The 17,852-nt window shown below is 40.4% G+C and overlaps 1 protein-coding gene across 5 annotated transcripts in view; it reads left to right on the forward strand.

Annotated features, from left to right (window-relative positions):
- The first annotated feature begins 4,350 nt into the window (after nt 1-4,350).
- Nucleotides 4,351-17,852, forward strand: part of USP34 (ubiquitin specific peptidase 34) — a 251,930-nt gene continuing 238,428 nt past the window's right edge. For 4 of the 5 annotated variants that reach the window (XM_046661132.1, XM_046661134.1, XM_046661135.1 and 1 more), the window contains exon 1: nt 4,355-4,534. In XM_046661132.1, the coding sequence (XP_046517088.1) occupies nt 4,492-4,534 (43 nt within the window). In that variant the 5' untranslated portion in view covers nt 4,355-4,491. Of the gene's footprint in view, nt 4,535-17,852 lie in introns of all 5 variants that reach the window. The other variant, XM_046661136.1, reaches the window with a different exon arrangement.

Here is a 17,852-nt window from a genome sequence, read left to right on the forward strand (position 1 = left end):
AGCAGACAGTTGGTGCAGTGTAAAGTTGGTGCTCCAGTAGCTATTTTACAAATAGGAGATGACAAGCCAGTATGTGGAGGGTGGAGTGGAAAGAAACAAAGAACTTGGGTCTATATCCTTGAGCCACTGTACCAGCCGTGGATTGTCTACTGCCTGTTACAAGAAAAAAATAATCCCTATTTGTTTAAGCCATTTCTTTTTTCCTTTTTTAAGATTGGTCCTGAGCTAGTATCTGTTGCCAATCTTTTTTTTTCGTCTTCTCCCAAAAGCCCCCCAGTACATAGTTGTATATTCTAGTTCTAGGTCCTTCTGTTTCTGCCTTGTGGGATGCTGCATTAGTATGGCTTGATGAGTGGTGCTAGGTCTGCACCCAGGATCCGAACCAGTGAAACCCTGGGCTGCCGAAGCAGAGCATGGGAACTTAACCACTCAGCCACGGGCCAGCCCCATTTAAGCCATTCTTAATTGAAAATTTTTTTACTTGCAGTCCAATGAGTCCCTGATACAAATAAACATAGAAATAAAGTAATTATAGACTATAGTATAGTAAGAGCTATGAAGGGAATAAACAGAGTGTTGTCATAAAATATTACAGGGGAGGGGAGTTTCTTTTTGGGATGACGTTTAAGTTGAAACCATGAGGATAAGAGGGTTGACCATTTTGAAATTAGACAGCATGTCTTAGGAAGAACCAACATTCACCAAGACCCAGAGTAGGAAAAGTTTTTAAAAAGAGAAAGAGCAGAAAACAGATCAGTGTGTCTGGAATATAATAAGAGTGATGTTAAAAACCAGATAGACAGATTGGGGAAGGCCCAAATAGAGAGTTTATTCTAAATGCAATAGGAAATACTGAAGGGATTTAAGCAGGGAAGTGATCCAATTTATTTAAAAAAATACTCACTCTAGCAATTTAAGAATCAAACAGCAATTTGCTGGGCTTATGTATAAAGCACTGAACTGGGTGCTGTGGAGAGAAGAAAACAGCATACCTGCCTTCTAATAATGGCTCTAAGTTCCACAAAACAGTGACGAGTGTGGGTGTGAGGGAGAAGAGTAAATTCTGCAGTAACTCTGGCCTTTGATACTAATAGCAGGCTTTAACTCCAAACTCCAGAGACAAAAATCTTATGTTCAATTCCTGCAACCAGAATGCTAAGAAGGGCAAATAATTCCCATGGCAATATTGATTTTTCAAAGTTGTGTATGTGGGGCTGGTTTTCAGGCAAGTACTTAGGAATATACTACAAATATACTACCAACCCAGAAATTAGAAATTTCAAAGTAGATTGTATAATTTTACTGAAAGCAGAATTCTACCACTAGATGGTGACATGTACACAAAATACTGAAAACAGTCATCCTTATCAATCTTCTGGCTATTGAAGGTGTATGGTGACTGCTGATTACTGGTTTGAAAATACAGATTTACAAGAAGAATTTAGGGAATATTTTCCAGAGATTCTGCTTCATTATTCTTTCAGAATGCATACCTTTCAAACACATTAAAAGGTCTCTGCTGATACATATACCAAGTCAGCACAGAAGACTGTAGATTCTAGAGTTAGGAGGCAGGAAACCTTGTTTTTACTGGCTTCTATACCTTTATCTGTTAACAAGCAGCTGAGGTAGATAAAAGGGTTGGTAAACTACAGCCCATAGCCTATGGCCAGCTATATGTTTTTGTATGACCTGTGGGCTAAGAACGGTTTTACGTTTTTAAAGGGTTGAAAAAAATTTTTAAAAAATAGTATTTTGTGACACATGAAAATATGAGTATCAAATTGCAGTGTTCGTAAATAAAGTTTTATTGGGACACAGCTACATTTATTCCATTATGTATTGTCTATGGCTGCTTTTGCGCTAACAGAGTCGTGCAGTTGTGATAAGAGACTTGGATTGCCTATAAAGCCTAAAATATTTACTATATGAACCTTTACAGAAAGTTTGTTGAGCCCTGAAGTGATGACTGAAGAGCAATGATCACTTAGACAATAATTCTTTAGATTCTCAAAGCATTTTAAGCCAAGCTTCATTTCACATAATTTGTTAAAGAAAAAAAAAAACTAGGAGGCTTGTGATTGTTCAAAAAATATTTCTTTAAAGAACACAAGTGTGTCTTCAGTACAGCCTAGTACTTCACATCTAAGGTAGTGGTTGTCCTCATTTTCAAGAACTGTTACGGGTCCTCTCTGGTTTTAAAAGCATAGTTGACAGATATTTACAAATTATCAAAAGAATGTCGGTATCAGTTAGGAATGTGTTTGGCTACAAGTAATGGAAGTGTAAGAGTGGCTTACGAAAAAGGAGTTTATTTTTCTCACATAAGCAGTCTTGGAGTAGACAGCTGCTCAAGGATGCATCAGGGACCAACAGTTTATCACTCTGTATTATCAACTTCATGGTTGGCTTTTATCCTGTTTGTGGTTTCATTGTTAAAAAAAAAATCACAACACGGATGCTGTATTCTGTTTCAAGACCATATTTCAGGCAGAAAGAAGAAAGCGTTAGGGAGCATGTCTGCTGATTAAGAATGGGCAAGTCTTTCCAAAAGACCCACTCTGCAGATTTCTGCTTATATGTCATTTGCAAGAACTCAAACCTATGGCCCGCTGCCAGACAAACCATCCCATAATTGGTTTTAAAGCAATCACAAATATTCCTTGGGGCTTTCCTTCCCCAGACCAAGGTCTCTCAGCTGCCACCTGAAAAAAAAACCCCAATCTTGAGTTTGGCTAGTCTCTGTTGTCAAGGAAGAAAAGGGGTGGGTGGGAACGGATGCCAGATGGACAATGTCCGCTACAGGATCCAAAGTCAAGTCTGCAGACCTCCAAGTTTTATAGTGAAGAAGGGAAGATGATGGCACAACAGCTCTACAGCTCCTAAGGATCACCTGTTCATATAAAGCAACTTAAAACAGGCTGGGCAGAAACTTTATAGTACTGACTTCAAGCAGCAGAAAGGCAAAGAAGGTGGTTCTGGCAGGGAGAGATGGTGTGACATAACCTCGACAAAACCTATAAAAGGATTACTACAAGGCCGTAACATCTGCTCCCGTTGCAGTTTTAAGAATATTATGTACGCTACCTTTCGGACCTCTCAGTCACATCTCTATATAAATATACTGGGTACCGAAGTGAGTGAGGGAGGTACTGAGGGCAGGAGGAAGGAAAAATTTCCTACGCAAACTAGTTAACACACCACCAAACTTCAGCCGAGTATGCCCTTTCCTTCGCCTGTTCTTCACTCCCCGCCCCCTCCCCCATCTTAATATCCTTAATCTTCGCTAAGAAGCAGGATATGCTGTTTCAGGTGGAGTTGTAGATGGGCAATTCGCGAGGGGCCCTCTTGCGTAAAAAGAAGATGCCATGTGAGCACTTCACTCCGCCATTTCTAGTCCCATCAAGCTGTTTTACTGCATGAGGACAGACGAGCCTTACAGAAATGAAGGTAGCAATAAACACGGATGCGGGTTACGCCGGCCCCTGCGCTCTTCCATCCTCACAAAGCCCCGCGGGGAGGCGGCCGTGTGCCTCGACCTGGGCTGAGGCGTCGCCCCGGCCCAACTCCCCCATTAACCTCCAGCCTTCCTCCACCCCCAAGCCTGAGCGCGGAGGGGGACACGGGAGATACCAGCGCCCATTCCCCTCCGAGAGCCCGGAGGAAAAACGGCGAAGCGCAGGGGCGGGGGACAGGGCGGCGCGAGCGACCCGGCGCTCGCTGGGCCTTGGAGCCCGCGGAGTGGGCCGCAGTGGGCGACGTCGCGCAACCGCGACCCGCTCGCCGCCTCCGCCATCTTCCCCTACTCACCCGGACTCCCCCCGCGGCCGCGCTGGCTTCGCGTTTCCCTTCCGGCCGCTGACAGAGATCCGGGCTGGGCGGGGTGGGCGAGCGCGCGGAGGGGGTGGACCGAGGGCGGGGAGGCCGGACGGAAGAGGAAAGGGAGGGCGGCGAGCCGGCCGCGGCGGGGCGTGGAGCGTGCGGCGTGTGTGCGGAGGGAGAGGTGGGAGGGCGGGAGGCAGGAGAGGGCGGGAGGCGGAGGAATGAGAGCGCGAGGCGCTCCTCGTCGGGTCCTTCGCCCGGGCGGAAAGAGCCGAGCGCAGCCCGAACGCTCTATTAAAATGGCGGCGGCGTCGGCGGTGGCCGCGGCGTCTGGTCGGTGAAGTGACTCTGCTGCTTCTCTCCCCACCCGCCCCCTCCCTCCCTCTCCCCTCCCCCCGTCCTTCCCCCCCTTCCCCGCCGCCGGCGCCTCCGCGCCCCTCCGGCCTGCGCACCTCCCCTCGCCCCCCTCTTCTCCCCCGCCCGCTCCGGGGACCGCCGGCCCCCTCCCCCATTCTGCTCCCCGCCCCGTCCCCGCCGCCGCCCGCCCTCGTCGCCTCCCCGCCCCGCCGGCCGGCCGGCCCCCTCCTCTGCCTCTCTCCCCTCCCCCCCGCCGGTCGGGATCAGTCAGTGCGATCCGAAGCGGGGGAGGGGGGGGGCGGCGGCCGAACGATGTGCGAGAACTGCGCAGACCTGGTGGAGGTGTTAAATGAAAGTAAGTAGCCGCGGCGGCGGCCTGTCGGGGTGCACGGTTTGGGGGACCCGCGCCGCTCCCGGGCTGCCGCGGCCTGCGGGAGGCGACGGCCGAGCCGGGCGGCGTGCGGGCCTAGCGCCCCGGGAAGGTGCGCGGTGGCGCGGCCGGCTCGGCGCCTCAGGCCCAGCCCGGCCCAGTTACCTGGGCGCCCGAGAGGCGGCCGCAGCAGAGCTCCGGCCAGGCCGGGCCTGGGCGGGCTCAGCTCTCGGAAAGTTTCCTCATTACAGGTGTCAATTAACGAAGGCACTAATGAGCCTTCGCCTCCTTCGCCCTGCCGGGAAGGTGAGGGAGGTGGGGTCCGAGGACGAGGCTCTCGTCCGCAGTCCGAACCCTTCGACGCTCCGGCCGCCCTCTTTGATTTTCGGCGTGCGGCCGAGGCCTCTCTTACCTGCTCATTTTCATTAAACTCCCTGGGAGGAGGTTGGTGGCTTTCCCCTCCCTTGGGGGTGTGTGGGCGTATTAAATCCTTCTGCCAGCCCTTAAATAGCTGAAAATGAACTGTGATAGTGATGATTGGAACCTTCATACCTATTTTTTTCGTTAGATTAGTTAATGATGTTTCTTTTTGGTTTACTATTCGTCGTTTTAATGGTAAATTGTTACATTAAGGAGAGCACTGCACTACAGATACCATCCCAGGATAGTCGTGGCCTGTTTCCTAGAATGAAAGGCCTTACTGCTTGTACTTTTGGTTATTAAAGAGCGTACGTTGATCTTTTCTAGCCAGATTGTTTTAATTTGTTACTCCTGACCTTCGTAAGATGGTATTTTAGCTTAAAGAAACAGGATGTATGCAAGTTAACTACTTCTGGCCCCAAAGGCCTAGTTGGACGAGGTGAATTAGATAAAAGATTAATTTGCAAAAACTTGATTGTTGAGAGAATGCTCATTTATGAAAAGCTTATGTGGGTTTTGCATTTGTGTTGTGTGTGTGACACTTCAAAAGACTTCCAAACTACCTATTTTCTAGTATGATTGTTTAAAACAATTGATTTATAGAATGTGTGATCTTATTTGTGTTTGAATTTTACTTTATTATTTATGTGTTTGAATTTCACTTTAGTGACCAAAGGCAGCAGTAAAAGTGGAAGGATTCTGGTTTACTTTCATCTGTGCATTTTCTTCCTGACAGGTGGAAGTAGGATTTTGCACATATTCAAACTATACTTTCCAATATTTGTCATTTTAAGTTTTCTTACAATTTTTAGGTTATTTGTGTTTATTTTTAGATACTTCCATTTTCGGTGCAAGTGGTTTATGATGTGAGGATAAGCATAAGTCCTTAGTACTTATTTCAGTGAACTGTATTTTAATTTCAGATGTAAGTTGTGTGTTTATGGCTTTATTATTCTGAAATTGGAAAATGAATAGCTTTCCTACCTCATATATATTATGAAAAACTGCTTTTAGTAACTTTGTGTTTTAAAAATTATTTTAAATTTAATTAGGGAAGTTAATTTTAAACATAGTATCTGAAGAAACTAAAGTTTGTTGATCTTTATCATCTTTTGAAAAGAGACATGGTGAAAGGTCCTATTGAACGTTATTTGGGAAATCTCTAGAAATTTGTCTAGAAGCACTCAAAAGTGCAGTGGATTTATGGCAAGTTAGAAATGTGGAGAATTGAAGTAGAATTTAGCTTTTATTGCCTTTAAGTAAATACAGTTAGTTGAACTAGGTTCGCAGAATCTGGCCATGCAGACCATCTAAGAAACCTCTTTTAATAAACGTAAGAAAGATTTTCTATTTGTGTATAAGCCCATGGTCTCTAAAAATACTTAAGACAATCTCTTAATATTTCCTTTAAGGCTCAGTTTAAAAATTTGCCTCCTAAACACTACTCTCACAATTAGGCTTCCCCCTTTTTTTTTTTTTTTAAAAAAAAAAAGTTACTTCAGCAATTTTATTTGTAGGTTATATCAAGCTGTTACAAGTTATCTTTTTTCCCTGTAGTTTTGAAATTGTTTTCATTTTTCCTTTGTGTAGTTCCTGTATCCCAAACATAAAATGCTTAAGTTCCCTGAGAGCAGGGGGTATTACTGTATCTCATTACAGTAACATTTATCCGTGACTGGTTAGGAGCATGGTGGTTGGAACTTGATAAAACTTGTTGAATTGAATGAAGTAGGTTATATGTCTTTCTTGTAATCTTGCTCACAATAATTATCTAAGTCTGTCCTTTTTCCCCCATAGGTTGTGCAAAGATGAGCAACAATCCATCCTTGATTAGAAATTGAGTTAAAGTCTCAAAATGATGTGCTCAGAATTCCTTGCTCAGTATAACTCCCCATAACAGTTTAACCAAGAGAAGTAGTAAATTATGTGCATTTTTGGGTGGTGTGTTTCAAGTTGATGTTGAAAAAGATAGGTTTTTGGTATTTAAAAAAAAATAATTCTTATTGCTTGTGAAATTTACAAACCCTGATCAAACTTAAAGTATGCCTGAGGACATTAGTAAATGTATAATTTAAAAATTTTGTGTTTTAAATGACAGGGTAGACAACGTGGATAGTATAGTTTTATATCTGATATGCAGAGAGTTTTTGGTAAGGGTAAAGACTTCATATGAAATATTTATTTTAAAATCTGGCAGAATGTAATGTAGTTAAAATAAAAATTGGTAACAAAAGATTGTAAATAGCTCCCATTTGTCATCAGTTTTTGATGAGAGGATTAATATTACTAGTTATACCTCTAGTCCTGCTGAGAATCTGAAGCTGTAAAGTCAAACCATGGAAACATACAGGTATACAGACAAAATATTACTTGCAGGTTAAGGACCCGGTGAAGCCTGTCTGTGGAACCAGGCTAAGGAACCCATAATAAGGACCTGCTCATCTCCTTTTTTAATATGGTTTTGACAGATATCCTAAAACTTGAAATTACTTTTCAAGATAGCTTTTGGCTTTAGCGTTAGAATAACCAGTCTCAACAATACTAGTATATTTGAGTCTCCATTTTCCTTTCAATGCTTTGTTTTTAATAAGGAAGACATTTTAAAAGCTTGAGATGTATCAAGTGAATTTTGCTACTGTCAGTTTGTGGGGTTGCATTCAGTTTAGGAAATAATTTTAAGTTTATATTCCTGTGTTTGTTCGGTTAAGTTTGTGAAGTTGCTGCTTTTATAACTACTTTTGTGAACCAATTTACTAAGTCCAAAGCATTTCTGGATGTTGATGTGAAGTTGGAGACCTGATGTTATGCTTTTGGCCATCGCCATAGGTAGCTCACTAGTAAGTTGAGCTGGTTATTTGCCATGCTAAGGTAAATTTCTCTGAGAGCAGAGTGAAATTGGCTTTAAATTTGATTTAAATCAGCCTTTTAAACCATTTGTATGTTGTGGATTTTATTGTATCTGTGTTTAGTGAATTATAGTTTACCAGATGTTTAAAATGGACAATTTATTTGTCCCTCCTGACTATCCTTTGAGAAAAGCAGGAACATGTATTGGTATCTCAGTTTTAAAGGAGAAGAACTTGAACCTCAGAAAGGCTAAGTGGTTTGCTAAAGATCACCTGACATCTGCTTAGTTAGTAGTCATACCTGAGCTAGAACTCAAGATACTCTATCAGTATTTGCAGAATAGTTCTGTTTGTATTTTATTTTTAAAGCAGAATATTTTATTGAGCAGTTGTGTTGGGTACTTTATCAATTCTTTGAGGTAGGTACTCTATCACCCTTTTCAGATAAGAGAACCAAGGCTTAGAGTTTACATAACTTGCTTAGAGTCACATGACTATTCAGTGGAGCCAAGATTTGAACAGGACTTAATCCCAGGTTAGGCTAAAAGCCCTTGCTCTTAACAGTTAGGCTGTGCTATATAAACTTTAGGCTCTATTTAAATAGAAGACATTATTATGAGTATACTGTTTGATTGGAAAAATGAAAAATTATTTTTATATATTTTCACGAATAGCCCCTCATATATTACTTTTGGTAAGGAAGATTGGCCGTGAGCTAACATCTGTTGTCAGTGTTCCTCTTTTTTGCTTGCTTGTGCCAATCTTCCTCTGTTTTGTATGTGGGACAATGCCATAGTGTGGCTTGATGAGCAGTGTGTGGGTCTGTGCCTGGGATCTGAACCTGAGAACCCCAGGCCACCGAAGTGGAGTGTGCGAACTTAATCGCTATGCCACTGGGCCAGCCCCATTGTCTTTTATTTTTTTAATTAACGTTAACCTCTTTTTGCTGGATGGTGAATTCCTTAAAGGCAGGGGCTGTGTTTTATTCTTTTCCCAGTCCTAATATAGTACCTTGTAGAGAGTAGGTGCTTAGTAAACATTTTAGTGAATGAAAAGTTGTTGTAGAAGAGGAATGTGGTTGCCTAGGTAAATCAGTGTTCATTGAACTGTAGTCAGTAGTGATTTAGTTGTGAGAGTTTCTGGATGAAGTATGCTGTAGCTGCAGATTATATCATATATATTGCTTTTTATTATCTTATTCATAAATCAGTAGGTATATGCTTATAAAAAATATCCACCCTAACCAACTGCGTTCTAAATTAATAGACTATGCAAAAAGGCAAAAATTTGTTCTCTCTCTCCATAAGTGGTGAGATTTGGTCTGTGGGATGAAATTTTGCTAAATTTTGTTTAGGACTTTATATACCAGGAAAATAATTGGGCTTTTTGCCTTTTAATGTGATTAATACCTGTTAATGTTATTTTCTCTCAAATTATGTAGAAATTAAAAAGTCTCCAAATCTATGTTACTCACTTAATTCAGAATTGATGTAATATAAACCTGGCCGCCTCTTGCATTTTCCTTACTGTGGTAAAAGACAAGTTTCTCTTCCTGCCCAGGCCATATCCCCTTCTAAAGAACTTATCTTGCTTCCATGCCCTGGAAGACCTGCTCCCTAGCCATTGCTGATTGGATTCCAGATAGACTCTTAATCTGATGGGGGTGGGGCTGCTGTCGATCAATCACATTTTTCCTGTCAGAAGTTTGACTAAAGTAGCCCTGAGCAGCTGAGCTACAGTAAGTGCTTCTGCAGGCTCATGTGAGGGAGCAGAAACATTGAGCAGGTGGAGGAGGCTGCAGAAGAGAATAGGGGCAAATTTGTGGAAATGGCTGACATTGAAGCTCCATACAGAGGCAGAAGATAATACCCTAGTAGCTTTCCAATACTGAAACTAGAGCTCCTTTTGAGAGGTCTCCCCTGTGTGTACCATTTGAGTTAATGTGCAGCCAAAAGAGTTTTGATTGTAATATTGCCCCTTGATGAGCTGCCATGTGTTGGAGATTTGGTGTAATCTTTAGCTGTGAGTTCTTCATTATAATCTGGCTTAGGTTCTTGGAACATGTTGGGCAAGTGTCGTCTGTAGTGTTTGGTGGCAGGAGAAAAGTTAAGAACCCCTGTCATTGATAACTTCACTCTCTACCAAGATGTTTAGTCTTTTTCAAAAGAGTGGAAGTAGCGTTGTTGTTTCTTGTTCTAAAACGGATACCTGCTTTTTTAGAAAAAAGTCAAATAGGACAGAAAATAATAAAGAAGAAAATACACACACCTACCAAAGAAATCATTGTTCATGTTTTGGTAAACATCTGTTAAGTCATTCTTTTCTCTTTCCTCAGACACACTGTTTTATGTAAATAAACTAATTACACATTACTCTGTGCCATTTTTATTAATAAGATATAGGCACCATTCCATGTTAATGTGCACTTACATTATAATTTTTAATGGTGTCAATGTAGTATTCCATTATTTGGTTGTACTATAACTTAACCAGTCCTCTGTTGATGGGCATTTGGGTTTTTATATGTCTTTGTGTAGTTTTCTGGTTATCACCTTGAAATAGTCTGTGAAGTCAGATTGCTGAGTAGCCCATACAGCATATCTGGAAGGAAATCAGGAAATATGATAAAACTTAAAAAAAGTAAGTTTATCGTTTTAACATCAGAACATATGTGTGTAGATTTCATAGTCTTAAAGTATTTATTTTGACTTCCAGTTCTGTTGGGCTGTTTTAGCAATGTACATTACCAATTTAGTAATGTACCAGTTTTGAACCACCATAACACAAAATAGGAAGGAACTTTTTATTCTAGGTAACTTTGCTGTCAGACTTATGAACCATATTCTGATTATTGAGAAAGGGTCAGAAACCAATGATGAATGTGGAAGTGTAAGAGCAGTAGTAAGAACACTACTAACTCAGCGCAGCGGTTAAGTGCGCACGTTGTGCTTTGGCAGCCCAAGGTTTGCCGGTTTGGATCCCAGGTGCGGACATGGCACCGCTTGGCACACTATGCTGTGGCAGGCGTCCCACATACAAAGTAGAGGAAGATGGGCACGGGTGTTAGCTCAGGACCAGTCTTCCTGAGCAAAAAGAGGAGGATTGGCAGCAGTTAGCTCAGGGCTAATCTGCCTCAAAAAAAAAAAATTACAGGAACTATGGAGATATTAATTCTGGCTAAAGTGGACTAGGCAAGGTTTCAAGGAAAATGGAAGATTGAACTGGGCCTTTAAATGGTTGGAATAGTTGCTGGGGATGGGGGAGTGTAACAGCTTGTCATGGTTTGTGACGCTTTGCATGACATAGTCACTGCTAACCTCATCCCCTTGCTTGCCTAGCCTTCTTTCAGTGATATTCTTGCTGCCACTGAGCCTTTATATATTCTTGGAACTCATTACCTTCCTATGCCTTCAAGTCTTGACTTAAATGTTATTTTTTCAGAGAGGCCTTTCTTGAATGTCCAGTCTAAAGTACTTCTGGTTCTTATCCTTCATAGCACTTACTACAGTTTAGAATTATGTATTTATTTTTATGTACTTGTTCAGTGCCTTTCTTATCCTTTGTAACACTTACCACAGTTTAGAATTATGTATTTATTTTTATTATTCAATGTCTTTTTATTTTACAAGACTTTAAGTTCTGTGATTGCAACTATCTGTTATATTAGCTAAGTTTCACAGTGCCCACACATAGTAGGACCAAAACTTATTTGTTAAAATATCTGAAAAATCTTAAGATGGCTCTAGGTGGGTAATGAAAGAGAAGACAAGGGTAGGTTGAATTTCGTGGTTTTTCCTATTTTCTCAGTTTTCTTGGATATTTCATATGCTGTCAATCCTTGCTTTTGTGATGTCCTGCTTACCACCTGCCTTCATAAAAAGGTGCTTCATTGATCTTTTTCAAAGAAACCAAAAACTCATTCTGTTAAGGTTGTTTTTTTTTCCCTTCCATTTAAAAAAATTCTTGACTATCCCTTGATACCCAAACAGCCCATTTGGCAGAAACAAAAAGGATTTTTTTAAAGCTGTAACTAAGCAGCCCCGGTGTCTGCTGTCTTTTGGTGTGATCTACTCTTAATTTCTGGATTCATGACATTATCCAGACTTCGTTTCTTTATGGCTTGCTCTGCTGTGCTTCCTTGGTTTTTGCCCTCAGTTTGGCCCTTCTCATGATAGCAGAAATGGCTACTGCACCATCTTTATATCACAGTGTTTGGAAATCACATATTTATATCATACTGAGGAAAAGAGAGAGAATCTCTTCTGAAACCTACTGTATGAGAACAAGGAAGCTTCTTTTTCCAAAACCTCACTAGCAAACGGCACTTCATATATTCATTGGCCTTATTCCTGATAGAGTTCAAAGAGGATGGATTTTTTTACATTAATTATTATTTTTGTTTTTACTTTATTGAGGTCATAACAGTTTATAACATTGTGAAATTTCAGTTTTACATTATTTCTTGTCAGTCAGTATATAAATGTGCCCCTTCATCCCTTGTGCTCACCTCCTAGCCACCTTCCCCTTGGGTAACACTAAACTGTTCTCTTTGTCCATGTGTTTTATCTTCCACATATGAGTGAATCATGTGGTGTTTGTCTTCCTCTGTCTGGCTTATTTTGCTTAACATGATACCCTCAAGGTCCACCCGTGTTGTTGCAAATGGCATAATTTTGTCGTTTTTATGGCTGAATGATATTCCATTGTATGGATATACATTTCGTTTGTTCATTCATCAGTTAATGGACATTTCGGTTGTTTCTACCTTTTGGCTATTGTGAATAATGCTTCTGTGAACATTTGTTTTTTGTTTTTCTTTTTTTTTTCCCTCTCCAAAGCCCTAGTACCTAGTTGTATATCCTAGTTGTAAGTCTTTTCTAGTTCTTCTTTGTGGGATGCCACCACAGCATGACTTGATGAGCAGTGGGTAGGTCCACACCCAGGATCTGAACTGGCGAACCCCAGGCTGCTGGAGCAGAGCATACAAACTTAACCACTGTGCTGCTGGATGGGCCCTGTGAACGTTTGTGTAAAAGTTTTTCTGTGGACTTGTTTTCATTTCTCTCATATCTGGAAGTGGAATTACTAGGTCAAATGATAACTCAGTTTAACTTTTTCGGAAACTGCCAGACTGTTTTCCAAAGTGTTGCACCATTTTATATTCCCTTCAGCAGTCTATGAGGGTTCCAGTTTTTCTACTTCCTCACCAACGCTTGTTATTTTGACTGTTTTATTCTAGCTGTCCTTTTGGGTGTAAAGTAGTATCTTGTGGTTTTGATTGGCATTTCCCTGTTGAACAATGATGATGAACATCTTTTTATGTACTTATTTGTCATTTGTGTATCTTCTTTGGAGAGGTGTCCATTCAGATCCTTTGCTCATTTTTTTATTGGGTTATTTGTCTTTTTGAGTTGTAAGAGTACTTTATATATTCTAGCAGAAGTCCCTTATCAGATATATGATTTGTAAATATTTTTTCCCATACTATGTGTTGTCTTTTTATTTTCTCAATAGTGTCCTTTGAAGCACAAAAGTTTTTAATATTGATAAAGTTTAATTATCACTAACTTAATAAGGAAATTTATTTATTTTTTGTTGTTTGTGCTTTTGGTGTATCCATTGCCAGAATGCAAAGGCATGAAGAGTTACCCCTGTGTTTTCTTCTAAGAGTTTTATAGTTTTGGTTGTTACATTTAAGTCTTTGACCCATTTTGAGTCAGTTTTTGGACATGGTGTGAGGTAAGGGTCTAACTTCATTCTTTTGCATGAGATTATTTAGTCGTTCTAGCACTGTTTGTAGAAATGACATTCCTCATTGAGTGGTCTTGGCACCTTTGTTGAAAATCAGTTGACCATAGATACATAGGTTTATTTCTGGACTCTGAATTCAGTTACATTGATCTGTACACATGTCCTTCTGCCAGTCCTACACTATCTTGATTACTGTAGTTTTGTACTGAGATTTGAAATTGGAAAGTGTTTTGGCTATTCTGGGGCCCTTGAGTTTCCATAAGAATTTTAGGGTCAGCTTGTCAATTTCTACAAAGAAGCCTTTTGGGATTCTGATAGAGTGTAGTAAATCTGTAGATGATGTTGAAGAGTATTACCATTTTAACAATGTCAAGGCTTCCCATCCATGAACATAGGATGTCTTTCTATCTATGGTAGTCCTCTGCTTATCCAGGGTTTTGCTTTCAGATTTCGGTTACCCATGGTCAATTGCAGCCCAAAAATGTTAAATAGAAAATTCCAGAAATAAACAATTCATAAGTTTTAAATTTTGCACTATTCTGAGTAGCCTGATGAAATCTCATGCCATCCTGCTCCTTCCTGCTCAGGACATGCGTCATCCATTTGTCTAGTGTATCTATGCTGTGTATGCTACCTGCCTGTTAGTCGTCTTGGTTATTGCATTGATTGTTGTGATCTTGCAGTGCTTGTGTTCAAATAACTCATATTTTACTTAATAATGGCCCCAAAGCACAAGAGTAGTGATGCTGGCAATTTGGATATGCCAAAGAGAATCCATAAAGTGCTGCTGCTGCTTTTCTTTTTTTCTTTAAATAATTTTATTGGGGTTATAATGGTTTCTAACATTGTGTAATTTCTGGGGTACATTATTGTTTATCAATTCCTGAATACACTTCATCGTGCTCACCCCTAGTAGTCTGATTTTTATCCATCACCATACATATGTGCCCCTTTGTCCCTTTCACCCACCCCCCCAACCCTTTTCCCCTCTGGTAACCACTAATCTGTTCTCTTTATCCATGTATTTGTTATCTTCCACATATGAATGGAATCATGCAGTATTTGTCTTTCTGACTTATTTTGCTTAACATCACACACTCCAGATCCATCCATGTTGTTGTAAATGGGACAATTTTGTCCTTTTTGATGGCTGAGTAGTATTCCATAGTTTATATATACCACATCTTTTTCTTTTTTTTTTGAGGAAGATTAGCCCTGAGCTAACTACTGCCAGTCCTCCTCTTTTTTCTGAGGAAGACTGGCCCTGAGCTAACATCTGTGCCCATCTTCCTCTACTTTATATATGGGATGCCTACCACAGCATGACTTGCCAAGTGGTGCCATGTCCGCACCTGGGATCCGAACTGGCAAACCCTGGGCCTCTGAGAAGTGGAATGTGCGAACTTAACTGCTGTGCCACTGGGCCGGCCCCCACATCTTCTTTATCCATTCATCTGTAGAAGGACGCTTGGGTTATTTCCATTTCCTGGTTATTGTGAATTGTGTTGTGATGAACATAGGGGTGCATGAATCTCTTTGGATCATTGATTTTGAGTTCTTTGGATAAATACCCAGTAGTGGGATAGCTGGATCGTATGGTATTTCTGTTTTTAATTTTTTGGGAAATCTCCATACTGATCTCCATAGTGGCTGCACCAGTTGCATATCCACTAGCAGTGTGGGAGCGTTCCCTTTTCTCCACATCCTCTCCAACATTTGTTGTTTTTTGTTGTAATTATAGAGACTCTGATCAGTGTAAGGTAATATTTCATTGTAGTTTTGATTTATGTTTCCCTAGTAATTAGTCATGTTGAGCATCTTTTCATGTGTCTTTTGCCCATCTGTATGTCTTCCTTCGAAAAATGTCTGTTCATTTCCTCTGCCCATTTTTTAATTTTTTTTGTTGTTTTGTTGTATGACTTCTTTATGTATTTTCGAGATCAACCCCTTGTCTGATAAGTGATTTGTGAATATTTTCTCCCAGTTGGTGGGTTGTTTTTCTGTTTTGTTCATGGTTTCCTTTTTGCACATAAGGTGGTGCTTTTAAGTGAAAAGCAGAAAATTCTTGACTTAATAAGGAAAGAAAAATAATGATATACTGATGTTGCTAAGATCTATGGTAACTTTTATTACAGTATAGTGTTATATAATTGTTCTATTTTATTAGTAGTTATTGTTGTTAACTTCTTACTATGCCTAATTTATAAATTAAACTTTGTCATAGTTGTGTATGTGTAGGAAAAAACAATGTATATAGGGTTTGCTACTATCTGCAGTTTCAGGCTTCCACTGGGGGTTGTGGAATGTATCCCCTACACATCAGGGGGCATTACAGTATTTAGATTTTCTTTACCTTTATCCTACAGTGTTTTATAGTTTTCAGAGTATAAGTTTTGCACCTCCTCTTCTTTTTTTTAATTGTGGTAACAGTGGTTTCTAATATTATATAAATTTCAGTGTACATCGTTATGTATTTCGATTTCTGTGTAGATTATAATGTGTTTACCACCCAAAGACTAAATTACACTCCATCACCCTGCACATGTGCCTAATCACCCCTTTTGCCATCCTGCCTCCCCTTTGCACCTACTCTTATTAAATATGTTTCCCAGAATTTTATTCTTTTTGATGCTATTGTAAATGGAATTGTTTTCTAAGTTGCACTTTTTTTTTTCCAGTAAGGGAGACTGGCCCTGAGCTAACATCTGTTGCCAGTCTTCCTCTTTTTTCGCTTGAGGAAGATTGTTGCTGAGCTAACATCTGTGCCAGTCTTTCTCTATTTTGTGTGTGGGATGCCACCACAGCATGGCTTGATGAGCACTGTGTAGGTCTGTGAATGCATGAACCTTGGGCCGCCAAAGTGGAGTGCATGAACGTAACCTCTATGTCACCAGGCTGGCCCCTCTAAGTTTCACTTTTTCATTTTTCGTTGCTAGTGTACAGAAATAGAGTTGATTTTGGTTATTGATCTTGTATCTTGCAACCTTGTTGAACTTATTAATTTTCTTTAGTGGATTCCTTAGTATTTTCTTAGGATTTGTACAAGATCATGTCATCTGTGAATAGAAATAGTTTTACTGCCTTCTTTTCAATTGGGATACTTTTTATTTTGTATATCTCTTTATTATTAAATTTATATCTTCATTTGGCTCCATCACTGGTTCTCAAAGTGTCTGCATACCCCTGAGGGTTCCCAAAGAGTCTTTCAAGGAGTCTGAGAGCTAAGACATTATTTGCCTTTTGGTTGATATTTTCACTGTTAGTGCAAAGGCATGGTGGATAAAACTGCTGGCCACATTGCAGGAAATAAGGCAGTGGCACTAAGTAGTTAATGTAATCTTCACCACCAAGCACTTGCTGATTAAAAATAACTTACTTGATGTCCTTGATGAAGCAATGAAAATTTTATTAAATCTCAAAGCTTGCATGCATGTCTTTTTAATACTCCATGATGAAATGAGAAGTACGTATAAAGCATTTCTCCAGCATGCTGCAGTAAGATGGTTGTCTTAAGGAAGTGCACTCATGTGATTGAGTTGTAAGCTGAATTGGCTGCTTTTTTCATGAAACACCATTTTTGTTTGAAAGAATGATTGACTCAAAGATTACCCAGATTTGGTTATGTGGCAGGCATTTTCTGGAATGAAGGAAGCAAGCATGTCACTTCAGAGAAAACTGACAACATTGGTTTCCAGTAAGAAAACTGAGCTTTCAGGAAAAAATTACAATTGTGGAAAACTTGTACCTGTCCTTCTGAGTTTGACAGCTGCTCAATCCTTACAGGTTTTTGATGAGGTTGATGGGAGTGTTAGTGGTGTTATTTTTTGATACTGTGTAATCAAATATGTCAGCATTGGAAGGCTCTGCATAACTTAGTGAACCAGTATTTTCCATATCACCAATGCATGATGTTAAAAAATCATTTATGGGCAAAAGATCTATTCCGAGAGCAAGATAGATTGATGGATTTTTTTTTTTTTGAGGAAGATTAGCCCTGATCTAACATCTGCTGCCAGTCCTCCTCTTTTTGCTGAGGAAGACTGGCCCTGAGCCGATATCCATGCCCATCTTCCTCTACTTTATATGTGGGACACCTGCCACAGCATGGCTTGCCAAGTGGTGCCATGTCCGCACCCAGGATCTGAACCTGTGAACCCTGGGCCGCCAAAGCGGAACGTGTGCACTTAACCACTGCACCACCGGGCCAACCCCAGATTGATGGATTTTAATGTAACAGAGTACTGATATGGTTTTAGATTTCATAGTGTAAATTATCCTTAAGAAAT

This window comes from Equus quagga, chromosome 5 (genome assembly GCF_021613505.1).
Source record: "Equus quagga isolate Etosha38 chromosome 5, UCLA_HA_Equagga_1.0, whole genome shotgun sequence".
NCBI lineage: Eukaryota > Metazoa > Chordata > Mammalia > Perissodactyla > Equidae > Equus > Equus quagga.